This window comes from Tachysurus fulvidraco, chromosome 5 (assembly GCF_022655615.1).
Source record: "Tachysurus fulvidraco isolate hzauxx_2018 chromosome 5, HZAU_PFXX_2.0, whole genome shotgun sequence".
NCBI classification, from domain to species: Eukaryota; Metazoa; Chordata; class Actinopteri; order Siluriformes; family Bagridae; genus Tachysurus; species Tachysurus fulvidraco.
In genome coordinates this window covers 21,417,405-21,445,105 of record NC_062522.1, presented here as the reverse complement: position 1 = coordinate 21,445,105, position 27,701 = coordinate 21,417,405, and the positions used below count along the sequence as shown (strand labels likewise).

The 27,701-nt window shown below is 37.8% G+C and overlaps 1 protein-coding gene across 11 annotated transcripts; it reads left to right on the top strand.

Moving 5' to 3' along the window:
- Positions 1-94: 94 nt before the first annotated feature.
- Positions 95-27,092, top strand: tead3b (TEA domain family member 3 b). Of its 11 annotated transcripts, none has more exons than XM_047813860.1 (15): positions 95-285; positions 718-795; positions 11,537-11,788; positions 18,636-18,700; positions 19,045-19,107; positions 19,251-19,313; positions 20,350-20,361; positions 22,523-22,651; positions 22,775-22,818; positions 23,064-23,125; positions 23,214-23,350; positions 23,530-23,703; positions 23,829-23,972; positions 24,161-24,313; positions 24,481-27,092. In XM_047813860.1, the coding sequence occupies exons 3-15, from the start codon at positions 11,782-11,784 to the stop codon at positions 24,592-24,594; spliced, it is 1,167 nt and encodes a 388-aa protein (XP_047669816.1). In that variant the 5' UTR covers positions 95-285; positions 718-795; positions 11,537-11,781; the 3' UTR covers positions 24,595-27,092. The 11 variants fall into 11 exon arrangements, with proteins under 11 accessions (XP_047669816.1, XP_047669818.1, XP_047669824.1 ...); XM_047813862.1 differs by having other exon boundaries at positions 676-795; XM_047813861.1 differs by lacking the exon at positions 95-285 and adding an exon at positions 322-583.
- Positions 27,093-27,701: the final 609 nt, after the last annotated feature.

Genomic DNA, 27,701 nt, shown 5'->3' with positions numbered 1-27,701 from the left:
AGGGGTGGGGTTTGGGACATGTGCCCGCCTTTAAAATTGTTGATTGACGCCCAGCCAGAGCTCCGCCCCTTTTTCAACTTTTTCCCCCCTCCTTCATTTTTTTTTCCTCCACTAGTGAAGTGCGTGAATTTCATACCAAACCCATACCTTGCATTCCACCTTTACTGTCAAACCAGGAGAAATATTACTGAAAACAATAAGTGGCTCAGGCAAGAAATAGGTGTTGAATTAATGATATTTCGTCTTTCTTGCTGTACATCCAGACGCGTTTTTCCTCATTTAAAGGTGAGTATTTGAGGAGCAGCGCGTTCCCTTTGTCTCCTAGCGTTTTTGCTGGAATTTTCGTGGCGCTCTTGCGAAAGTCTTCAAATCTTTGTCATATTTCGCATTTTTCCAAGGAGCTCCCCGCATAGGGTGGGATGGTGAAGAGATTTGCGAATGGATATGCTATGTAGAGACAGCGTGTGTGTGCATGACCAAAGTGTGCAAGTCATGGAGTTAGTGACAGCGGGGAAACTTTTAACATTTCACTTGTATAAAATTCAGTGTTTGTAGCCAGTTTTCAACTCGAGACCGCGTCACGGTATTACAAGTAACATTCAGTAACATTAAGCTGGCAAAAATGGCACGATTTTTATACAGATTCTTAAATCTTACTCGTTGTTTTTCCTCAAGCTTTCTTGTGAGGATAAGAAAAGAGCTTTTACTCTTCTTTAGGACTGCCAAAGAAGAGGAAGGACAAGGAGACCTGTTTGGGAAGACGGTTCTCTCAGACCGATACCACTACGTTTACGGGTAAGGGGCGTCTCTTCTATTGCTTTTTATAACTTTTATAACTCTCTCCACACATCATTGTCGCTTTTACACGTTTATAAGATTTGTTTTCTGTTTATTCACCAGGATAGATGAAAAGATAGATAGATAAATATAGGGAGAGAGAGAGAGAGAGAGAGAGAGAGAGAGAGAGAGAGAGAGAAATCTCAGATTTTCAGTGGAACTGATTTAGACGCGGCACCGTGAGGTTGATTTTACGTTTACTTTCTATTCATGTAGTTTATTTTCATATTGTAATACGGGGAATGATGCTAATAATATGTACCACAACAAACAGACGATACTGTTACTTACTCGGCTGAAGTAAACGTTTGTGAGTCATAATATGTGCCATGAGTAATAATAATAATGTCACCATAATTGGTGTGAAATCTTGTAAAACACGCCAGGTAAATATAGTACATTTTCAAAACAGAACATACCACAGCACACCGTTGCCATTTGTTTGTTGGTATTTATATTAATTATTATTTGACTTTTTTTTTTATAGTATTTGAGTTTTATTTCCAGAATAGCATTGTGTATGTGTGTGATTACATATGTACACGTTTGCATGCTTAAAATAGTCATTAGATGTTGTAATTACATTATTGGTTTTAACTATGACAATGAAAGTGTGCTGGTATATTTCTTTATGGTTTAATGTAGAACATGCAATGAACTGTTGTATATATGAAATTCAAGCAGTTTTGGGAAATTGCTGTAAGATCCTTCTAACTAGAGACAGAAATTTAAGCGTTATCTAGAAACAGATTTTTTCCTGTTATTTAATGGAGGTTCTACTCCGTTAAATAATGTTTAAAATGATTATAAAGGAATTTGGTATGCATATCTTAATGACACAACACAAGCTTAATATAATGGATATATGACATGACATGATTGTGCCAAGTGGGTGGAGCTTAAAGCCTTCTTTAAACTTGCTAAGTTTCAAATAATGTGTTGGTCGCAAGTGGACAAATTCAGTGAGCTGTTTTCTGTTGAGCATTGATATTTAATTACCACAATTTGAGAAATCTTTCCAGATACAATTGATCAAATCGTTTAAAAAATTGACCAAAATTACTCTACCTATCTCCGTCCTTGTACACCATGCATTAATGAGCATCTTGCTGTAGTCTTTATATGTTCATTCATATTGACTTATTTCCTCTGGCAGAAATTCACTAGAGTCCCCAAGGTTCTTGTCTCAGTTCATTGGTGTTTCTCACATGAACAGATGAAATGACAGCATGGTGCAGTCAGATCCATGTAGACAGACTGCTCAGACTCAGACACTCTGAACATTGTGAACAGTCTGGACATTTCCACCAACACAAAGCTGTCCTTTAGAGCCATGGATCTCAGATTGGCTCCAAGGAGCCAAGAAGCAAAGCCAAGGGTCAATGATTTAATTTTTTTTTTTTTCACAGTGGTAGAAATTACAATCTGCCATTATCAAAGTTATTCTATTTAATAGATTAAAATGAGTTATTATTATTATTATTATTATTATTATTAATAATAATAATAATAATAATAATAATAATAATAATAATAATAATAATAATAATAATATCTTGTTTGAAGTAGTACCAGCTGAATGGGCAATTGACATTTGATGACATTTGATAATAAAATGTGAGTAGGAAGACCCAAAAGTAAAAATATCCGAATGTATAGAGTTTCAAAGAGTTTCATTACTTTAGTAATATCCAATAGTGTGAAATGTTGTCAGATTTTAATGAATGTGAACCTTACAAGATATTGTAGTCTTACATTTTTATTTATTTTACATTTTGAGTAGCCTTAAGTATTATACGTTTTAGCAAGAATGTTTAATTTTGTTTCTTCTCATACTTTTTCTCTTTCCTCAAACTTACATAAATGTCTATTGAGGTTAAAAGTAACATACATTGGCAGGTTTTCTAAAGGAACAGAATGCTGTGATTCAGGTTCATTCCACATGGTTCAGCCCAGACTGCCTGTTCTGGTTAGGCTGCATACTTAGATGCGTCTTATAATTTACTGCCTTTAACACTTTGTCTTTTCTAGAAAAGGTTTCAGTCACTTAAATCAGGTCAAAGCCCAGGTTAACCTGCCAATTACTAAGCCGGTAAGACTGGAAACGTGTTTTCGCTAGTCACTGGGGACCTTGTCCTGCATGTACCAGCCAAAATTGTGTGTGATAGAAAAATGTCTTCATATAAGTGACATGAGAATTGTTTCATTTGTAAACAGTTGATTGTAGAGTTTATTAATTAATTTATTATTATAATAATAATTATTATAATTATTATTATTTAAAATGTTTATTATTTTTTTATTTAAAGCTCAAGCTTTTAAAAACTTTATTATTCACAATAATACTATTTCTATTTATTAGGCCCATAGATATTAATTCCTAAACTTTCCACTAATGGAATTGGAATCATTTATAGAATCACATGTTTTCTAGTTATTGAGATATTGATATTTGGATTAAACATATTCATTTAAAGAAACAGTCAATAAGGCTAAAAACTACTGTATAAGAACTAAATTAAATCACTTTCACCCTGATTGTGGGGGGGGGGGGTAACTTTGCTTCCTTTTCTAATTGTTGACATTCTCTAACACCCCATTTCTAAAACCGCATACAACTGCCCAAATTTGCCTGCCATAACGTAACTATTATAACTAATCTGTTGACTTAATTATGATTAATTCAGTTCAAGATCAAGAGGATCATGAAAAAAACAAAAACATTTGTGAAATGATATTTGTGATTTTATGGTTTTCTTACAGGATACATTCATTTTAAATGTAAATATTTTATAGACAAAATGATGAACTATGGGTACATTTACTTTCTTGTACCCAGAAATCAGAAAAACTGTAAGTCCCTTTGTGTTTGCTTAATGTTTTGGTCACATATGTTGCACAAAATCTGAAGTGATGATGATAATTTTTTGCTTGTAAGCCATAACTTAATAGACATCCATCCAGTATTGCAATAAAACCAATCATCTGAACTAAAGGCAAGGAGTCACTAGAGTTTGGTGTCCTCAGTAGAACACTGGAACTCATTAGGACATTAAACGTTAGCAGTGTGTCAGTTTTCCAATATTTAAAATGCTTCAGCAGTTATTTAACCAAAGAATAGAACATGAGGTACGGCTCAGTGTATAGAGGAACTAAAAGATGAGATGTAACAGATCTTTGGAATGGTTTCTAATGTTAGATTTTAAAGGCAAGACTAAATCTGGGATGGATTAACAGTTACATTCTGCTCCACTGGCAGGTTTCCTTTAAAGCATTTAGTTTGAGACATAGCATGCTCCTATGGTCCTCTTTAGTTCTTTGATGAAGGACTCTGTTTGTAGAGTAAAGTTTATATCCAATTAAAGGTTTGCTCTGTCCTGTTTGTTCCACCTGAATAGTGTTCAGGTGTTTTCTTTTGAGAAGAGTTTTTCTTAATGGATTTGTTGTTGCTGTTATTGTAATTCTTAAAAGACTCCTTATGATATGGCTAAATATTCAGCTTGTGAAATAAGGTGTTTTGTTGTTGTGCAGTTTTGTTAAATTAAGAAAAGAAAAGGCGATACAGTCAGACATTTTGAACTTGATGCATTTTTTTTTTAACCAATGGCAGACTGTTTTATTAACAAGTTTTTAATACATCTGTTTTGTTGTACTCAACGTCTAAATGGCCATCTCAGCATACTAAATGAGCCTTTGCTGTTGAATAACTTCAAATTGCTGTTGAAGTGAGCTACTTGATTGTTTTTCTTGTTGTGCTCCTTATGTCTCATTTCTGAGTATTGTTTTGACTTTCATTGCAGGTATTGATATTATTAAGTCTAGAGAAAAAATAGTTTTAATATTGGGAACGTTTCCTTCTTTAAAGAGCAAATGGGGCCATTGGGAACAGACTGTTTGTGCTGTATGTGTGTGTGTGTTTATGTTGCTGGCCAGTTGACAACTTCTTCACTGGCCTATGTTAGAGTCCCAGGATGTAATGAGGCCTGTCCATTTGCACAGGCTGGAGCAGCCTTTTAGCACCCGTCTCAGAAGTAGCCCTCCAAATGGTGGCCACTTACCCAGCTGTCAACACAGGCCTGAACAAATATCTTTGTGTGTGTGTGTGTGTGTGTGTATGTGTGTGTGTGTGTGTGTGTGTGTGTGAAAATGAGAAAAGATATACTAATCACTACTGCTTAATTGTTACCACTGTGTATATCCTGCAGTGTATTACTGGTTTCCCTTATTAAGCCACCTAAATATTTGAGAAGGGAGACATTTTATATAGTTTCCCAAAAAAGATTTTTTCTTTTTCCACATACACTTTTAATAGGTAGAATTAACACCTTAGCCAAAACATACCATGTTGCAATGTTTTATTAATGGTGATGGAGTGACTGTGTCTGGAAATTAGTTTATTTTCAAGACGAAAATTAACGCACGCTTGTTTACATACGTTTACATACGTTTCCTGTGCAAGGCTTTGGCAGATAAGATTTTTTGGCTTCTCTCTGGCCTTTCAACTCCAGGGGAGGAGCAGCTCATTGGCTGGAACAGTGTAGCCTTTGTTTCTGTCAGTCTGAAGTTGCTGAACTTTCCAGTTGTTCTTGAAACCAACTGTTTTCCGGCAGTGTTGAAGTTTGCAAACCGGTAGGACTCCTCCACACACAAGCTCTCATGCATGCACGCATGCGTGTACATGCACCTGAGCTGCTTATTTAACACAGGCCGGTAGTGGGTTCATTTTTAATCTGGTCAAAATGGCTTTTTTAAACTTTAATGTAGAAAATGTGCATCCCTCAAGTATTATAAATCAGCTCAAAAAGACATGAACAGATATCTATGGCTTGCAAACAAGGAGTGTAGGTCAGACAAAGAAAGGACCCCCACTTCACCCAACATCTCTCACTTTTTATTTCCTTATTTAATTGCTCTCATGCAGTGCATTTACATTTGGTCATTTAGCAAATCTTCTTATTTAGAGCAACTTAGAAATGTGTGTGTGTGTGTGTGTGTGTGTGTGTGTGTATGTGTGTGTGTACGGCATGTGGCAAAACTGCAATGATTTGTTAATTTAAAGACAAGAAAGGAAGGATGTAGGAAGTGTTAGCTTGATCTGGGTGGTAGACAAATGACAGTTCTAGGCTACATGCACAATACAAGGCAATTGGTATTGAAAGGACATTTAAAGGCCAAAATACAATAAGTTGAAAATTAAGAAGCAATACAAAAACGTTTTTTTTTTGGTGGAGGGCGTGAGGGTGGTTGCAGTTCCACCACTCAGATGCCAGGACGCTCCCTCTCTGTGCGTGTCTTTCAGGTTTCATGGGGTTTGGCAACAACCTCTGGCCTAGCCACTAAATGACCAAGTCAGGCAGTGAGTGCTGCTCTGCAGATTTGCCCCGGAGACTTTCCGATGAAAGTGCTGAATCAGGAGTTCGCGGAAGTCTTTTGGCCCACACGCCAGACCCTGTGTCAGTCTTTCCTCTGCTGGTTGGATTACAGCTGCCATGAATGAGAAAGTGTGCAAGCTGAATCCTCCATTTTTGCAGGTTCTTCCAAACGATGTGTAAATCTGGGATCCAGAAGTCTTGATTCTTCTGAGAGTTCCATCTTCATCTCTAGCTTTCCAGCAGCATAAAAGCATTTTGTGTTGTGTAACTTACACTGTTACATATGCATAGTTGTGTTGCTCTTTCTCTCCCTTTATTTTCTCTCCCCCGACCTCCCACCCCTCTCCTCATTCACTCTCTCTCCCTTTCTCTCTCGGCTCTGATTGTTTCCTGAATGTCGAGCCAGAGCGGAAGTAGGAGGAAGCCATTGGCGATGAGCTGGGCAGAATTTATTAGACTCAAACATAAAAAGAAAAATATTGAGAAAGACAAACTGAGTAGAAGTCAATCGCTGTCCTAAATCAGTTCTGGTGACATGTTAAAAAGGTGTTTGGGAACGCCTCTTTATTTCTGCTTCAGTGGAGCACCGTGATATATGTATCTAAACGTCTCAAAGTAAGCAGTAGTGTCAAAATAGATAAAAGATACAGTGCATTACAAGAAATTATATTAATTCTGTATGTGCTTTATGAAGATCTGTTCTTTCAAATAGTCTTAAAGTATGTTTAGTTAGGAAGCAGATATCAATCAAGTGAGATCGATTACACAGAATTATAGAAATCTAACTAAATCCACAGTGTTGCTGTGCAACTCAATCTAATGGCTTTGTTCATTCTCGAATTTCACACACACGCACGCACACACACACACACACACACACACACACACACAAACACCCCCCATTTTATCAGATTATGGGCATGATGTGTCTTACCCCAGGTTCTGTCACCAGAAGTACAACACTTCGCTGACATCCATTCAGAAGCACGTAGAGATATCCAGGTCTAGCCCTGTTTGTTAATGTTGTACACTTGAATGGCTTCTTTTATGTGCTTACTGTATTCAGATCACAATGCCCTTAGCTCCACATCACAGGTATTTATTAGTCTACTACCTCACAAGTATGCATAACATTGTAGTAAGAAGTAATTTGTACATGGCAGAATCATTGTTTGCCAGCAGTGGGGTTTTTTCCTGATTAAAGCCAGTGAGGGAAGTCAGTGTACAATTCTAATTCTAAGCAACTTCAGTTTGTTTGGTTTAGTTTGGTGTAGAGCTTTATGATGGTTTGTGGAGAGGAGGGCAACTCTGCCCTCAACCCAGAGTGTCTTTATCTGTAATCCGATCTGAAAATGCAGCTGCTGCTACACTTGTCCGGCCCTGTTGTTCTCTTGAGTGTGTGTGTGTGTGTGTGTGTGTGTGTGTGTGTGTGTGTGTGTACGTGTACATGCATGTGCATGCATGTGTGCGTTTGTGCTTTAACACTTGATTGAATGAATTGATGATTGATGATTAAAACAGGGTGTGTTTCAGGGGCTACTCAGGAACTAAACTTCTAAGGGTGTATGGTCTATCTGTAACAGTTCCTAAGAACTTCTGCTCTTACTATTGCTTAACAGGAAAAACAGGGCATGCTCTGAAACTCCTCTCTCTGAGGTTTGAATGTTGAGTTATTGAAGAGAGTAGATAAAAAAGCAGGTTAGGGCTGTTAACTGCATGGCTCATCTTTTAATGACAGGAGAATACAATAATCTCAGTTCTGCATATTAGTTCTTTTCTCAGTTCTTTTCTCAAGTGTTTTCCCGCCAAAAAAGTGGCCCATCAGGGAAAACTAGCTCGCAGATGGGCCGTGAGCTCACTCGATGAGTGGAATCATCTGTTTGCACTGGAAAGTCCCTTCACTCTGTCAACAGTTTAAGGACTCCCTGAAATTCAGAAGATGATTCACTGAGCGACACAAAAACCAAAGCTTAAGTAAGTTGTAAAGTCAGATCTTAAGTCACATTTCCTGAAATATGTGAAGTGTGTTAATGGTATATTTCCAGAGATCTCTCTCTCTCTCTTATTACTTTTTTATCATTACTTTGAATAGCATGGATAACTACCTGCTTTATTTGCCTATTAAGTATGTATAAAGTGAAAGACAAAAGCAATAATGACTCATGTCACTGTTTACTCCTGCAAGCCTGCAAATCCATGTGAGTCTTTCACAATTTATCTCCTCTTTGTGGGTCAAACATAAAACCTCCAGCTGATCCTACATCAGCCATCATTCCCACTAGTCTTGGAAAAAGACCTGTGACTAAGAGTTTCCCACTCTGGACTTCCTCTAAAGATTTTGCACCTGCAATTTACATCACAACATCCTAAACACAAGTGGACTAAATTACGAGGATTCATATTCATTTGGTTAATGATTCATTGTGTGGCATAGTCATAGATGTCAAGATAAGTTGAAGTTGTACAGCAAGATTTGAAAAGGAAGAACTCAAACCTGTTTTATATGAACATTAATAAACAATACTTTTTATGTTCCTGTTACACATGGGGATTTTTAGGCATTATATACTTTGCCTTAGCATTATGACATTTCATTAGTTCTTTTAGTCTTGGTGTTAACTGTTTGTCTTTGGGGTCCATTGGGCATCTGAAATTCATAGCTGTTTATTTCTATTTTTTTTTTTTTTTTTTTTTGTCTTGAATAAGTTTCTAAATCTGCCAAAAGCAACCAGAAGTAACTTAAAACCTAGCGCCATTACCAAATAAAACAAAAGAGTCTTTGTATATCATTTTTGTTTGTCAAATCCTAATTAAGTTGTTGGCCATTTAGAGTGGTTGATTAAAATAGTCAATTACAAGGGTTAAAAATTAGTCCCTTTAAAACAACTCTGATATCAACACTTTAATAGGAACAGCTGTGTAAGTGGAAATGGCCTTGTTAATAAGACCGGTCAGAGCAGCCTGGTTTGAGCTTACAGGAAAGCTACGGTAACTAAATAACCAGTCTTTACAAACATGGTGAGCAGGAAAGCATGCCAGAAACTATAGAAACAAAAAAAAAAAAAAATAGGATTTCCATTCTTCATATTTAAAGTAGATAGACGTAATAAACAATATTGTGCTATTTCCTTCAGTCAAGAGCTGTAATATCACAGCTCTGTGCCTGGAAAATGATATGTGTGTGTCTGTGCACTTTGAAACAGTGTTTCACTCACAATACCCTTGCTGTGCCATGTAATGCCATAGGTCTTTTGAGCCTTGAGGGGAAGATAATTTGATGAAAGCAGCAGTGTTTTTGATTTCTCCAGATGTTAAGGATGGCTAAGGTTTGACCTCCATCTCTGTTTGTCAGCCTTCAATTCTTAGTTTCTAGATTTTACAATGTCATCTTGGTTAATATTTCAAAATGTTACAAGTGTGTCAGCCATGTGACGCTAAAAGCCATCAAACTAATGAATTGGTAGGTTTTCTCCTGCCTGTAGGCCAGTCAATGGCTTTAGTTTCAGTGTGATTCTTTAGGATATGAGTGTTGGGCATTCTGAGTGCTGTCGTTCCCACTGTTTTCCAGACCCCTGAAGTGGACGCCTAAATTGGTCACTCCACTGGTTGCCTCCCCTTATTCTACACCAACCCCCATCGCACTCAACACAACACAAAACACACATATATATACACACACTCGTTCCCTCTGTGTGCTCCCCTCCCCTCATCCCATGCACTCCTCTCCTTATTTGGGCAGAGTGCTTGAGAGCGTGGGGCGGCTGGGATGGGGTGGGGAAGAGGGCAGAGAGGGAGCTCGGTTGACACGAGAGAGAGAGAGAGAGAGAGAGAGAGAGAGAGGGAGGGGGAGAGAGAGCGAGAGAGAGCTCTTGCTGTGATTCCTTAATAAGGAGATGTCTGGAATTTAAGCCCAACTCACTAATAGAGCAGCCTCTTTTTCTACACGCACACTTATCATCTCCCACCAGCGCACAAACACCATATAACTTTGAAGTAAGGTACCTTCCAGGTTCCTAAGGAGTTAAGTGCTCCAGTATCACCAGTGGTATGTTTATGGCTTATATATATGCATTCACTAAGCTGCCGAAAGGCAGAACTTCAATTCAGCCAGAAATCAGTCTGGATGTTTAGCACTATTGCTCAGGGAGCACAGGCCCAAAGGGCTCGGGTTTAACCCAGTTTTTTCAGCAGACCAAATTTTGGTCATCAAAAGAAAACAAATAACCCCTTTTACCCCTTGCAAGTCACTTTAGCCCTTACACATCTGTGCTGCTTAATTGTCTCGATTAGGCACAGCTCATTTTCACATTGCTTTGATCACCAAATATTAGGCTCACAACCCATAATAACGATGATAAGATCTAAGTCGTGTTTAATCCGTCATCTTTGCTTGACCTTTTTCCGTTTAAGATAGCCCAGCTCGCACATGTATATGTAACCTACTTCTGTTATACAACATTGAGTTAACAATGATAACGATTAACAGACTCCTTTCACATAGACCTTATTATGCCTTGGAAGCAGCTTGCTGTATCACTAATTAATCTGTCCAACATTTTTAGACCACATCATAGCCTGCATTTGCAGTTAGACTGCTCCCATTCCAGACGGGCTCTTAGTTTTTTAGTTGTTTTGCTCATTCACTCTCTATGCCTGCCAAGCAAAGCTTATTCTTTCAGCATGGCCGTAACCAGAGCGCTTCAAGTATCCCCCCAGGAAGGTCACGTGCCGAGTCAGCCGTATTTACCCAAGCTGTGTATTTTAGTCAACATCAGCAGAAAGTGAAATAAAAGAATGAATTATGTGGGTATAATAGTCACTCCTGGGACCTGAGTCTTCGGGAACAATACCACGCAAAGAGAAGCAGCCTGAAAAACACTTAAGATCTCTTAACCAGTTTCAGACGTTCCGACAGCCACATTGGACCACTCTCGCCCGACCACAAGAATTCTTTCAGGCCTGGCCTGATTATTTAGGCCTTTTTAAATGGGGGTTTTATATAATGTCAGAAATTCGTTTGTCATTTGGAGGGGCATTAACATTGAGGAAATCACAGTCAGTATATGGTTCTTTATACACACCATTTTATGAGCAAATTAGAAATAAAATGTAATGGCTGCTAATTTGATGACTTTTGCAGTGATTGTGACATCTTCAGGCCAGGTACCAGAAACTCTGTTTGCAACCGAACATTATTTGTCTGTTTGATTTTTGCTGCCTTTTTTTTTTTCAGGCATTTTCTAATTGATCAGCATATCTGTTCTTATATGAGTACAGTAATCTAAAAGTACAATAATTTATTGTCTCTCCTTTTCCCTCTTTTGTAGTCCCAGAATAGTGTGTGGGCTCGTGGCAGGGCCCGATCAGAGCCGGCACCATTGCGTCAAACGAGTGGAGTGCGAACGGGAGCCCTCGGCAGGGGCTGGAAGACGGCGGCGATGAGCTCGATAAAACAGTGGACAGTGATGCAGAGGGTGTATGGAGTCCCGATATCGAGCAGAGTTTTCAGGAGGCACTCGCCATCTACCCACCCTGTGGTCGCCGCAAGATCATCCTCTCTGATGAGGGAAAGATGTATGGTATGTGAGATTCATGTGCACCTTCTTTTAAATGTTTTTTTGTTTGTTTTTTTTATTATTAAGCAAATGTCACTATAATGCCAAATGCCTTGCATGCCTTTCTAATTTTATTTGTGTTCCTTTTTTTTTTTTTAAATAAAGCAAAGGATAGAAACTGATTATAGGGTCATATCCCAAAGTATTATTTGACCACCTTCTTTTTTTGGGCTTCTGTTTTTTTTTCTCCTAATTTGATTGGCCTCCTAGTCCCATGAAGCCAAAATCAAACAGCTGCGTATCTACAAAAAAGTGTCCTCAAATGGCAAGAGCAGTAGTCGAGAGGTTAGCTTAGTGCATTCTGATTCACTGTAACCATATTTGGTTATTTATAACCTCGAACTAAAACACCTCTAATGAATAGGTTCAGATATTTTAAATAAGTTCAGATACAGTGATTACATTGGAGAAAAAAAAATCTGTTTACCAGCATGAGATTTCATTATATCTAAACTTTTGTGGAGAGCACAGCGAAATGCATTTTAATTGATTAAAGCACATTTGAAATCTTTTTAGCTAAATCTATTTTTCTTCATTTTTTTTAATGGCATCAAGGAATTCTAGTGTAAAAAAAAAAAAAAGCTTTGGTCATTTTTTAAACACTCCAAGTAGATTTGTGAGTGCTTATAGCTTATTGTGCAAAAGTCTTAAGTGACCTAATAAGTGACCCTAATATTATTTACAATACAAATCTGCAATATTTTATGCCTCCTGCATTACTGAGTCAGAAAATCTAAAAACCTTTTAGATTTCCAAATGTTACAGTTAAATGCTCAGTTAAACCTTCCAACCAGTTTTCTTAAAAATTTACACGGAATGTACTTGAGATTACAATTTTTTTTTTGGCAATTCAGATGCATTTTTTAGTTTTTTATTACTCATTAATTATCTTTATAGTATTTCTATGTAATTACATTCATTTTTTTAAAGGAATCTTTTCATTACTGCATTTTAAAGTCTTTTGCCCAGTACTGTTCATACTCCTAATTTATTTTTCTTCATTATTCCATAGCATCACAGTTACTACAGTCAGTTGTCAAGCCTAGTTGAATTTGTGCATTATAGGAAAAAACTTATTATTTGCTGGTCACAAGTGTGCATATGACAGTGTTTACGGTGGATTTCAGGGATTTGTATGGTTCAGATTGTATGGTGTGTGTGTGAGCGACCGCTGGAGGGAAAACATTTGATTGGTGGTTTGTGGGTGTTTTCAAATAGAGAAAGTAAGACAAAGATGGAGAGAGCTGGATTAGACAGTCCTGAAGTTTATAATATTTTGCACACTTGTGTGACTGAGGTGATAAACAGAGGCTGAAGACCACTAATACTTTCTGTCCTTTTAGACGCACATGCGCGCACACACACACACACACACACACACGCGTGCACACACACACACACGCATGCACGCACGCACACACACACACACACACACACACTGCCATGTCAGTCACACCTGTTCTTTCAGAAGAGCTTATAAGCCAGGCTTAAAGCAGCATTGTGATTCTACAGCTAATCATAATATTAACTTACTTAATTAAACATAGGTTGGGTGAAAGCTTATTTTTTATTGTTTTTATAAATTGAGTTAATGAGTAAATTGAGTATAAGTTGTATTAATGTTTTAAGATTGTTGTAATAATGTGTCAATATGAAACATTCTGTCACTTTAAACACATTTAAAATCTATCATATATAATGTGTTTAAAATATTCAATTCTCATATTATTCAAATATTCAAAGAAAAGGCCACAGACATAAACAGATCATAGCCAGCAGTTGTATTTTTCCTCATGCTGTACTGAACAGGCCTCCACTTGCCCTGAGCTGGGGATGAGAAGACCAGGCTATAGACAGGTTTCTCTTGTAGAGCACAAACAGGATGATTTTTCTTCTCTGTTTTTCTTTCCCCTAAACTGGTTTGCTTTATCTAAGATCATTAGCAACTTCACTTCCTAGTTTGTTAGGTTTTCTCTTATATACTGTCTTTGTTTCTTTCTCTCTTCATTCTCAGAGTTGAGAAAAGTGGCAGAACCAGCTCTGTTTGTCTTGCTCAATCATAGTTTTATTTTCTCTCTCTCTCTCTCTCTCTCTCTCTCTCTCTCTCTCTCTCTCTCTCTCTCTCTCTCTCTCTCTCTCTCTCTCTCTCTCTCATTCACACACACAGGCCCCTTCTATTCAAAATTAGATAGATCATCAGTATAAACTTCAGTCTACATTTTCTAACATTCACTTGGACATTAGAGTATCATTAACTGTATCATTAACTGTATATTTGTCTGTTTTTCCCAAAGTATTCTTTAAAACATATCCTCCACCTACAGTACATCTTCCCTTTATTTTTCTTTGTACATATTCAGTTCAAATGAACTACTTTGATATTTACTGTTCACACAGCACATGAAGCTGGACTATTGCATTGCTACCATTTTTCCAGCACAACTTATGCTTCAGTTACATGGAGCATTTCCCTTTATGTGCTGTATGGAAATTTCATCACCAGAGTCTGCTTTGATTTATTATGATTGTATTTCTATTTTTAGAGGCACACCTGATTTCCAAAGATGTGGCCGAATGATCCAAGCTTGGTTTCCCAAGGCCATTTTTCAGGTTCTTATGGAACAGGCAATGTTGGAAAGTCTGTCATAATAGGGGAAATCTTAGTGAGTCAATTTCATGTTTTAGAAATTTTAGATGGCTATGGAGACTCATAATGAAATAAAAAAATCTAAAGTAGTTAAACATGTCCGATGACATTTTGAGTACTGAAAAATGACTTAATACCGAAAATCACTGTAGCCAAATCTTAAGAAAGGCACATGTACACTGTAATTGAATTAATTATAATAATTATAATAGTTAGAAATGATTTTATTACTTATTACTTAGAAAAATAATTGTCCCTGTGTGTGGATCTGAGTCTGGAACTAGTCTGTGCAGGCAGGCCAGACCATCTGTCCATCTGGTTCAGTGAATCTACAATGTTTAACATTTGATTTATGGCTTTACACTGTTTCCATTTGTGGGGTCATACTGTTTTCCTGGGAACTTTTGTTCTGACCACAGACCTGTAGTGCATAGCACCGGGACAGTAAATCTTAAGACCTTGATTTTTATGTGCTACTTCTTATTTGGTAAAGCTTGTCATATCTCAATCTGTGTTTTTCTTGATTTCGTTTTTCACTTTGGAAGAGTGGCTTGATGGCACGGAATACCGTATCTTTCCTCCTTTAAAATCTTCTGATTTTTGATAATTGATCTTGGGTGAGTAATGTGGAAATGCTCCGAAATATATGGAAACCAAAAACTATGGTAATAAAGAATGTTAAATTTCTCTGGTAATGTTACAAATGCTGATTCTCCCATGACCAATTTGCTCAGAAATAAAGAAATATCTTGCACTTTTACACTTAAATATGCTTTGTAAACAAACATTCACAAAAACTTATGACCTTTGCACTTGCTCTCGACTTTTTTTTTTTTTTGGCTAGTGAGCAGTCCGGACCCCTGCGGCTGTCTCGAGTGCTTGCTCTTTTCCATAGCTGTAAATGCCTTCTCCGCTTACACTCAGTCATGTGAGGCCAAAGGGCCCTGCCACTGAAGAAGTCCTCTCACGAGTGGGATGAGCTCAGCATTCCTAATTCCACCACTGACGTGAGGCCAAAGGCATGCCGACTGCTTCTGCCCTGGTATTGCTGCCTCGGTCAGTCATTAGGAGGTGTCAATTTTGTATTTTTTTATTTTTTTTTTATGTCGGTCTATTTTTTTTATTTATTTTTTATTTTTTATTTTTTTTAAATGTATTCCTTATTGACTTCCAGGGCTACACAATGGGTGAGAACTGGTTTGTGTGAATCCATCCAGTGGATTTTCAGTTTAAGTCTGAATCTGTTCTAAACTCTGTTAATTGAAGAGGAATCTGATTTAAGTTGGCCGGACTTGCTTTTTTCTTCTCTTTGTAATGGAGAGTTGCTGTTTCACTTCAGAGATTGGCTCAGGGCACAGTTAACTGACAGAAATGCAGCCAGTCTGGTTCTGCTGTTACGATACCATATATATTTTGGTCCAGCACTTTAGGGAGGATAGAGATTTGGACCCTCCCTTTAGGGAAACAGGTTGAGCAGGGCCCAAAAGTTTCATGAAGAGATGTATTTAATGTTAAATATTTATATTTAATAGTGTAGATATGTTTGATAGGCTACATGGGGTGAAAGAGTTTAGCTAGGTTTAAGAGGGGGAGGAGTTAAATTTTTCTGTAAAGGTGGAAATTTCCACAGGGCATGCCGTTAAAAAGCTGGCTGGACATGTTCTGGCACAGGAAAGGTTAAAGTATCCGCCCCCGGCCTTGTCCCAATCAAGGTGAAAGAGCATTAATCTGTGAGAGAAAATGACAACTGGAACGACCGTCTCTCTCTCTCTCTTTCTCTCTCTCTCTCTCTCTGCATGTGCGTGTATGCGCCTACACGTTGTTATATGGGTTTGCTTGTATGTCACATGACTCTGGTGTTGCTGCTCCTTTGCCCTTCTTCCCTTGTGCTGTATGATAATTGTATGGATACACTGGTTACAGGTTACAGTATTCTGATTAAGACCAGCAATTGAAAGTTTGGCTGAAATAGTGAGAGATTTCAGGGGAAGGGGAGTGGTAGTGAATGAGGACTGTCCTCAGCAGATGCAAGAGTCCATTGTTGTGAGAGATTTTGGGGTGGGGGACTCCAGCTGCCCATTGTTGGCAGAAAAATTGAAGCTATTTTTCTCTTTCCCTCTCATTCTGTTTGCTTCTTTTCTTTCTCCACGCATGCTCCTGGCTCTTCTTCATCCAGTCAGGCTGTGTGGGGCAGATGTGACAGGCGCTGAGGTATGTAAGGAATGCGGAGGCAGAAAGAGAGAGAGAGAGAGAGAGAGAGAGAGAGAGAGAGGCAAAGGCATATGCGGGTGTGTCAGTAGGGGGAGGGGAAGAGGGGGAGCATATGGCTGGGAAGGGCTAACACAGTACATGTGTCTTTTGCTTTCTCTTGTAGCTTTTTTCTGTGTCCCTCCTCTGTTCAAATCTGCACTGCTTGACTTTTATGGTCAAAGAGAGTGAGAACAAGAGAGTGACGGATCAAGAGAGATAGAGAAAAAGAAGGAAAGACTGATGGTGAGAGAGAAATGGTGGCAGGAAACGTAGGGGTGTCGAAATAACATGATATTTATATGATACACAATACGCACCACACTGTATAGCTTTGGTAACAAACTGAGGTACAGTGCAGGAAAACTTAAAAAACTATAAGAAAACTATAAGAAAAAAAAACAACTTTTTTTTACTCTTCTGTAATGTAATGAATACTGTGATTAAATCATAACATAGCCTAGGCATAAACCATATTTGGTTTATTTGCCAATTTTCTGTCTGTCCATAGGTTGGATTTGTTTAAAAATGACAAAATATAAATTCATGATAGCACATTTAATAGCAGAAAGATTGCTGTTAGTTCTGTTGGATGTTAGTCGTATTAATCTTTTTCTGATTTATAACAAGTACCTAAATTATATGCTTTGTTTTTTTTATGTTAGTGTTATGGTTTTCAATATGCAAGTGATGTTGATTTGGTTGTGAGTCAGGCTTCCAGCAGTGCCCTTTTCTGACAATTGAAGAATGACAGGACATGAGTTATAGAATGAGACAGGCCCAGGTGTTAGACCACTAGCAGGTCCATGGTTTCACATTTCCTCCTGCACTCTGTTATCCTTGTGCATGCAGAAATAGCCACTCTCAGTGCAGTATTACAACAGAAGACGGGGAGACGGCATGGCTGTTTTTAGGGTTGGTTTTTTTTATTTTTTTTTTTATTGTGTTTAGCAGCATATGATCTCTGTACATATGCACACACAGCCTGTTGCTCTGTGTATAAGCAAACACACATCTTCTCATATGCTATTTTATGTACACATATAGACACAGACATACATCAATCTGACATAATATTAAAGTCACCTGTCTTATAATGTGTTCACCCCTTTGTGCCACCAAATCACCTCTGATGCGTTGAGGAATTGACCTCTGAGGTGTACTGTGGTATCTGCCACAAGATGTTGGCGGCAGATCCTTTGAGTCCCGTAAGCTGTGAGCCCGGCCTCCATGGAACAAAACTGTTTGCCCAGCACTGTCCACCACAGATGCTTGACCGGATTGAGATCTAGGAAATTGGGAAGAAGTTAACACCTTGAAATCTTTATGGGTAATGCTCCTCAGAAAGTTTTGATTTATCAGGCCAGGCAACCTTATTCTATTGCTCCATGGTCCAGTTTGGATGAGACATGCAGAGCACAGACAGCTTCTGAGATATACACTGATGTTGGGATGACACTTCCAGTGCCTGCCAAATACGATTAAAAGCATTATATCATATTTAATAAATAAAAATCTAATGCAATATAGCAAGATGACCTGTAGATTAATATTATGCATTTTATATTTTCCGGGTGCACGTTTTTCTTTTGCGACTGATCTTTAAACTAAGTGAGTGAACTAAAAAAGTGGTTTTTATACGTACAGTGAAGTTGATCGATGTGGCTAATGCTCAGTGTTAAACACCTTATTTATGGCCAGCCTGACTTTATTTATTTTCTATTTCTGGTAAATTACCTCATTAGTGAATCAGGGCTTTCTGTGGGTGTGAGCATGCATGTGTGTGAGAGAAAGAATATGTGTTTGAAAAAAAAAGGTGTGTTGAACTTACACTTTATTCGAGTGCCACCTTGTGGTGAAGGAAAGAATGAAAAGGGCACGTTTGTCAAAATCATTGTTCTTCCTCTGTCTCCACAGGCCGTAATGAACTTATTGCCAGGTACATTAAGCTGAGGACTGGAAAAACCCGCACAAGGAAACAGGTACTTCATTCCTCCTCAAATTAACTCCCTTCTTATTTTATAGTGTTGCATAAATAAATACAATTTAAAACATGAGGTACCTTTATTTAAATTATTAGTTTATTATTTATTTAAAACTATCAATTTTGTTTAAGCACTTTTTTTTTTTTTTTTTTTTTTTTTTTTTTAAATATTTATTTAATGAAGCCCTGGATTATTTGTAAATATGGACATACACACCTTTATTTGCAACACTGTAATCATGCTTGTGGTGGCTTCTTTGTAAATTATGAATATGTGTGCATCTTTCTGTGTAAAAATGTGTCTGCATGGGTGTGTTTTAAAAGCATTTTACACTCCTTTAGGTCTCTAGTCACATACAGGTGTTAGCACGGAAGAAAGTCCGCGAGTTCCAAGCGGGTATAAAGGTAGGTGTCTCCTGCTAGCCCTCAGGGCTAGCATGCAAACACCAGTCTCTTTCCTCTTTGGTTATGGCTTCTCTTTTCTCTCTCTTTCCCTCTTCTCTCTCTCTTTTTCCTCTTGCCCCCTCTATCGCTCTTCTCTTCTGCAGGTTTCTAGCCATTTGCAGGTTCTTGCCCGGAGAAAATCTCGCGAAATACAGTCAAAGCTGAAGGTATGCGCTTTCTTGCGGGTGGGGCAGGGCTTTGCAGCATTTGGCTTTGCACTAACAAATCTGAGATAGCGTTACCTTATGAAACCCGTGTATTCTATTGTACCATTGAATGACCAAACCCTAAAGAAGAGCCCAGTGAAAGTCCTCTTAAAATAAAGGCTGCCTGTGTTAGATGGAAGTTTGAGTGGTGTGAGTGGAGTTCAGTATTCAGCACTCTTTTGCTTTGAAGCAGTTAAGGCTAAAAGTGCATGACTGCTCTGCCTCTAGTCTTTCCTGAGGCTCCCTGTTTCTTTACCCTTTAACCCTTGTCCTCCTTTCATCCAGAGCCCCTATGTCCATCCATCCTTTCACCCTGATGACTTGCATCCTGAATTCTTGCAGCACAATCCAGACAGATAGTTTTTTTTAAAAAGTTTAGTATTTTTTCTTTCTCTCAGTTACTGTATCAGTTTACCAGCTAAAGAAAGTATACATCATATGTGCGTTGTATTGTTGTGTTATAATGATTCGGTCAGTAAGTCCTGTATGAGCTGTGCTGCTTTGTTTAACCATAGTAAGGTAGACCTGACTTCAGATTACTCAGGAGGCTGTGCGATTCTGCGTGGAAACATATTAGCTTGTTTGTAATCTCTCCAGCTAAATGGATCTACACATTTTAGCTGATGTAAAAGTGATCACCTTTAGCTGACTTTATACTAATTGTGTTGCTTATTAATCAATTCTTCTTCCACTATCTCCTGAAATTGTTTTTTTTTTTTTTTTTGTATTGTATTCTTCAACATTTTTAAATGATATTTCAGCATTTAGAGCATAATGAAAGCCTGCTTTCCTACAAGTAGTTCAAAATGATATCCACTGTTTGTTTGTTTCTGTCTTTGGGCTGGGGAATAGACTTTTAGCAGACATCTCTCACATATTATTAGAATCAAATCTAATCATATCTGAGAGAGGAATAATCCAAAATCACTGCGAAAGAGCACACTAAACCTAGCTTCTCTGGATATTGTACTAACGGTCTTTCTTTTCTTTGATTCAGGCCATGAACTTGGTAAGTTGGATTTGGATATTTGTGCATTTTCTTGGCTTTATCACATGCTGCGCAGCACTCCTAATGCCCAGCACAGCTCTTCTGCTCTCCACAGCCTCGCCCTTCTAAACGCATTGTTCCTACGTCTTTACAAAACCTGGACATTGTGTCTCCATTCATTGCTTGCTTCAGCTTATTTATGTCTCATGACTTGTTTGCTTTTAGTGAATCATACAATTTGTGTGGAATAAATGGAAATTTAGAAATCAGCACTAACTACCAACTAGCGAGAGACGCTAAACATGTATAGAGTAGTTTGGATTTCTGTTTTAGATATATAATGTATATTATGTAAACAAAGGGCAGATGTTCTTGTCGAAAATGCTTGCATGCCTCGAATGTGTCCTGATTTAAGCAACCTTAAAATCTTTTTTAGGCAGGTTGATTTGAACCTAGGTTGACTGAGCTGTGAATTAGGACAAACTGGTAGGATAAATTTAATTGCTTTGTTAAACCTATGCTGGACCTGGCTGTTGTGTTGAACTCAGTATTGCCTTGTATCACAGCGTGTGCTCAGGAGCTGACCTGTTGTTCACTTCTCTTAACTGCTTCTGCCTGTCTCCTTTTTTTGCTTTTAGGGAAACCCAGAGGAGCACTATAAACTAATCGATTTAATTTGAAGTTAATTGCACATTGTCCAGTGCTGTCAAAAAGTATTTGCCCCTTCCTGATTTTTGCCACACAAATGATTCAGATAATCAAACAATTCGTAATATTGCACAACGATAACCAGAGTAAATACAACAGGCAGTTTTTAAGTGATGATTTCTTTTAAGGGAAAAAAGCTGTCCAGACCTACCTGACCCTATGTGGAAAAACATGAATGAACTGTGATTAACCACATATTTTTGGAAAGCGGAGTTAAAATTCACTTGAGACACCCAGGCCTGGTTACTGCCAGACCTGTCGGATCAAGCAATCACTTAAATAAAACCTGCCTGACAAAATGAAACATGCTAAAAGATCTCAAAAAGCATCACATCATGCCATGATCTAAAGAAATTCAAGAACAGATGAGAAACAAAGTAATTGACATGTATCAGTCTGGAACGGTTTAAAAAGCCATTTATATATTTTTGGGACTCCAGCAAACCACGGTGAGAGCCATTATTCGCAAATGGGCATTAACTTGGAACAGTGGTGAAACTTCCCAGGAGTGGCTGGGTGACCAAATTTACTCCTAAGAGTGCAACGACGACTCATCCAGGAGCTCATAAAATAACCCAGAACAACATCTGAACAACTGTAGCCGCCACTTTCCTCAGTTAAAGTCAGCGCTCATGATTCAACAATAAAAAAGAGACTGGGCAAAAATGGCACCCGTGGGAGAGTTCCAAGGCAAAAGCCACTGCTGACCGAAAAGAACAAAAAGGTTCGTCTCACATTTGCCAAAAATTATCTTGACTATCTCCAAGATTTTTGGGCAAATATTCTATGGGCTTTTTGGAAGGTATGTGTTTTACATCTGGTGTAAAACTAACACAGCATTTAATGAAAAGAACATCATAGCAACAGTAATACATGGTGGTAGTGTGATGGTCTGAGGCTACATTGCAGCTTCAGTAAGCCAAGCTACCTCCACAGTGATGCGAAAGATTCATTGGCACTTATCACATATGCTTCATTGTAGTTTTTCCCACTAAGGATGGCGAGGTAGGTTGGACAGCTTTTTTTCCCCCTTAATAAATGAAACAATCATTTAGAAACTGCATTTTGTATTTATTTGGGTTATCCTTAATATGAAATTAACATTTGCTTGATGATCAGAAGTGTGACATACGGAGGAAAGAAAAATTAGGAAGGGGTCAAATACTTTTTACATCACTGTAAACCATATATTTACTGTGTTTGTTTGTATGTGTAAATATACACACTCATACCATTTACTTTATTATACACAGTTTTAATTTTAGTTTGTAACAAAATATTGATACTTTGTGCTCTCTGATTTTTTCTCTCTGGCATTCTTGCTCAAACTGTCTGCATTTGTTCATATTTCTGATGTTTTTCCTTTATACCTTATGGACAATAAACTGTGCAATTGTTCTAATCCCCACACAATGAATATCCAACTTTGGTGTGTGAAATACTAGCCTAACTGGTACGTTCTGCTCATTTTCAGGATCAAGCATCCAAAGACAAGGCTCTTCAGAATATGGCGTCGCTGTCCTCGGCCCAGATAGTGTCTCCAAATTTGATCAAGAGCCAGCTTCCTCCACTGCCCCAGCCACCATATGCACCACCCCCTCGGGTCAGTAGTCCTAATTTGGCCCCAGACCCTTTATCATGTACACACTAACTGTCCATGCACTACTTTAATTTTTCAGTTTTTGAATTGCATTAAAAAACATTTTTAAAATTCTGCCCTTTATAGTTTTGGCCGACTTCAATCCCAGGACAACCTGGACCCTCTCAGGAGTGAGTTTGATTTTAAAAATCTATGTGTAGTTAGTATGCAGGTCAGTTTAGAATAAGACAAACGTATGCATAGCTCATTCATAACAAATATATATTTAATATGACCAAGGAGATGCTGTGAAGTGCTGCAGCACAACATAAGAAATCACAAGTGAAATTATCAGTAGTTAAATAAGTGTGCTATAACTATCCAGATTTTTAAAATAAAACTATTCCCTATCATTACAATACTGTTATTTTTACAGCATCAAGCCTTTTGCACATACCTACACAAACTTATCTGGAACTGTTCCACCTCCCATATCAGGTAGACTTTTTGCTCCACATCATGTCACTAGAGTGCATGTCATGTTTCTGTTGTGTTTCACTGGTGCTCTTCTGTGTCCGGTGTCCAGCGTACGAGCCTTTGGCACCCCCTCTGCCCCCAGCGGCCACCGCCGTGCCTGTGTGGCAGGACCGCACCATCGCCTCCTCGAAGCTGCGTATGCTTGAGTACTCTGCCTTCATGGAGGTTCCCAGAGACCAGGACACTGTGAGTGAATATGCACTGTATAGACGGGTGTTTTGTGTCATTTGAAATAAAGCATTGTCTTATAATAAAATTAATGGTGGCCTTCTTGAGAGCCACACCCCAAAATGTATCTATCTGGGTTATGGAAATTGGCTCTATTTCTAGCAGTCAGATTTGATGCTTTGGTTTCTGTTTTACAGTACAGCAAACATTTGTTTGTGCACATCGGTCAGACCAACCCATCATACAGCGATCCTCTGCTAGAGGCAGTGGACATACGCCAGATCTACGACAAATTCCCAGAGAAGAAGGGAGGGCTGAAAGAGCTGTATGAAAAAGGCCCACAAAATGCTTTTTTCCTGGTCAAATTCTGGGTAGGTATATTTCAACAGTACGCATACTGAAGGGGATTATCACAACTATTCCGATAGAAATGAAAATAAATGATATGGGTAGAACTTAAGCTAAGACTTTAATCTGTTTTGCGTTTGTGATTTAGGCGGATCTGAATAGCAGCGATATGCAGGATGGGCCTGGATCTTTCTATGGCGTCAGCAGCCAATACTGCAGCACTGAGAATATGACCATCACTGTCTCTACGAAAGTCTGCTCATTTGGAAAGCAGGTGGTAGAGAAAGTAGAGGTAAGTTGTTGTTTATTTCTCCCTTATCTTCAACTAAAATCACTGTGCAAACAACAACCTTTTTGCACTTTTTTCACATAAATGCTCTGTTGTATATTTCTTTTTCCTAGACAGCCATGTAAATCTAAATGTTCTGTCCAAGTTGTATAATCGATTGATCATATTTTTTAAATGCATTCGATCAACAGACAGAGTATTCAAGAGTGGAAGGTGGAAAGTGTGTGTACAGGATCCACCGCTCACCCATGTGCGAATACATGATCAACTTCATCCACAAGCTCAAGCACCTGCCTGAGAAGTACATGATGAACAGCGTCTTGGAGAACTTCACCATTTTACAGGTGAGACAACACAAGTCCAGTCACTTATGTATGCATACACAGATCATGTATATATGTGCTTGTGATACTTATTACAGCTACGTATTGATATTCTTTGTTGTCATATAATGGTAATTTTATGGTTTTGTATGTTTCATTATGAGTTTATGATTTCTTTTAACTTTCAGGTGGTGACTAACAGGGAAACACAGGAAACTCTGCTTTGCATAGCATTTGTATTCGAAGTGTCAACAAGTGAACATGGGGCACAGTACCACGTCTACCGCCTTATTAAAGACTAGCCACTCTGCCCAGCCGGCTTTTGCCAATGGACATTGTCTTTTTGTCCAGACGTCAGAGCAATATACCAGCATGTAGCCAAGAACGGAGGCATTTCTCGTTTCCGTACAGATCGGAGTTAAAGTGAATAGAGGCTCAAATACAGGGCCATGCACAAATATAAATTAGAAATGACTTATTGCTCTGTTAAAGGACAGTGTTTTTTTATACATATTTAAATGCCTTAAAACAAAGTGGGTCTCACAGGTTTTATTTGCATACAAATTCTAAATGTTCTATTTTTTATTTTTTTTTTTGCCCTTTCTGTTTTTCTGAGGGACTATGAATGTTGAACATGTTGGCAGGAAGGTGAAGTTTTGGCATTGGAAGACAATGTGTGTCTTTAGATGCACAGTACATAATAGAAGTAAGGAAAAGGCCAAATAAAATATATTTTTTCACCATGACAGGTCTGATAAAAAGATACTTCTACTGTTTCCCCTACAAGGGAGCAATATCGAGCAATTAGTTGAACATTGTCAAAAAGTAACAAGAGCTAAGGCCATTGTGTATTGGTTTAAGTAAAAGACAAACAGTTTGAAATATAGCGTGCCATGCTAATACGCAACACCTTTTTTTCCTGCCCATGTTGAGAGTGAGGAACACTGCAACATATTTACTTTGACCTGTCCTTGATCTGGAAAGGAGGTGTCAGAAACAAGAAGGTTTACACACCCACTATACAAGTCAGTGAAAATTACAAGTGCCTCTGTCCAAAGAACTCGGTGTGGGTGACATCCTGAAGTGCCTTAGACTACCTCTTGACATAAAACACTAGCAAATATTTGTATTGATTTGATACTAAAGCATGATTAAGCATTTAAGCCTTTCTACTCAATCACTTCAGTTCTTTGTTCAGTTTTGTTTATTTTCAACTTGTAATGGTACAATGTGTGTACGGAGTAAGCATTAAAATGGCCTTGTTACAAATGGAGAATGGCACATTGTACTAAAGAGGGTTAACTAAATGGATAAGTTCATTGTCAGCATGTAGATGTGTTTTGTGTTAAATTATCAGATAAGATTTCTTATCTGTGGCTGCCTATGGGTAATTTTGTGATGGTCGTGGTACTATACCCCTTTTTCAAATTAGTTGTTGTTTTTGACAATTGAAAGTCTTGCCTTTTGTTATCGTGTGTTCTGGTACTTTTCGGATCCTCTGAGGAGATTCAGCATTCTAAAACTGCGCCTCCTATGAGATTCATTTCTCCCACACGAGTACATGTAATTTGAGTTATTCTTTCATTTAATGGAGAATAGTGGGGATACCTAAAATACAATCTGCTACAAATTATTTTTTTCATTAAAAAGGTGATAAGTGGTTTCATCTTTGTCTTGCCATTCCCCTTAGTCTACTTAGTGATAAAAAGCTGTCTAACCTTTGTTCTTTATGAACTGAAATATTATCAGTACCCAGAAAACATCAATACCCAGTTGTAAACTGAACTCACACAAAATGTTCATTGTCTCCCGGCAACATCCTACTTTCACCGCTAAAGGAAAAACCAATCGAGTTGCAGGGTTCTGACAGTATTTGATTCATTGAATACCTTGTGACAGGTTTTCCATAAGCTTTAGTTGAATTTACTGAAGATTGAATTAATAATTTAGAAAAGACATTTGCCCATAAATCCATTCATCCATGCTATCCATGCTAAACGGTACTTCATGGTATATTGACAATGACAAGCTTAAGCTGTTTTATGCTACAGTATCATTGCAATGGTACAGCCTGAGCATATAAATGGTGGTCTCTGTGAACTTGATGACAGCTTCCTCAATTGTACTTTTTTTTTTTACAGGCTCCTGTTTTTTATTATTATTATTAATTATTAATTTTATGTTTGCTCTTTGACTTTCAGTTAATGCTGTTTGCATCAATTGAAAATTGTGTGTTACTGTTGAGATTTTATATAATAATCTAAACGGTGTTGGAGTTTTCTTTTTTCCCCCTCAGTACCCAGTAACGGTTTCACTGTGACCTTGGTTACCAAATGTGCATTGAAGTCATTTATGTTATATACAATGTGAGGGTTTTGTACAATATTATCTAAACAACAATACCAATACAGCAATACCAATAAAAATGTCTTGGCTCCCTTTGGGACATTTGTGTGATGAAATGCTGACTTGATAAACCTGTATTTTCCTTCTTTTGCCTCTACAAAAACATTAAATTCAACTATTTATACAATAAAATACTAAACAATAGCTAAATACATTTCTAAAAGTATAAACTTTTCATACTGTAAAAACCTCTTGTTGGCCGCTTCCTTAAAAATTACTAGAATAATGCATAATTATACAATTTTAATTAACATTCTAGGGAACATTTGGTGTTTTTATTTGCCTGTTCTGACTTCTGTCATTCTGAACCTTGTTGGACAGTAGATTACAATGTAACTGTGATTCTACGATTAAAAAGAGGACTGCCGGGACTGACTCTTTCCTTTGAGAACTAGCACCGTTTTCTTGCTTGCTTGTTTCAAATATTTATAATAATCATAGCAAAGTGTGTAGCCTGTAAAAGATCTCTTATACTATGACACTTGCCCTGAATCAATTACACAAATTCTGTTGCTTTTTGAGGTGAAAATCTTTAACATTTACTTGTAAATATTAATACACAGTTATTATGACAGTAATTAATCTATGAATAATAACATCGCTTTTAGTTAAATTCTAGTAAGCTAGGAATATACATATTATTAATATACCTAATATTTTTTGTGCACGGCTGCCTCAAAACCCTCACTTGCCTAACAAGTATAATTGCACCACTCCAATTCTTAATAGTGGGCAAGGTGTTATTTTTCTTCCACATTGCTCCTTTTTTAATCAAAAGATACGTTTGGTGATTGAGTACATTTTTATTTTCTAAAATGGCTATAAAAATGTATTGTTTTGCATATGTCATATGTTCACTTTGTGATGAGGATTTCTTCTGATGACACTTCCATGCAGATCATCATGTTTGTGCAACCAATCATGCAGGAATATCCAGTATACCTTTAGGTTCTTAGTGTCATATGTTTTTTTTTTTTTTCCTTTGCCTTTCTGGCTAGCATGT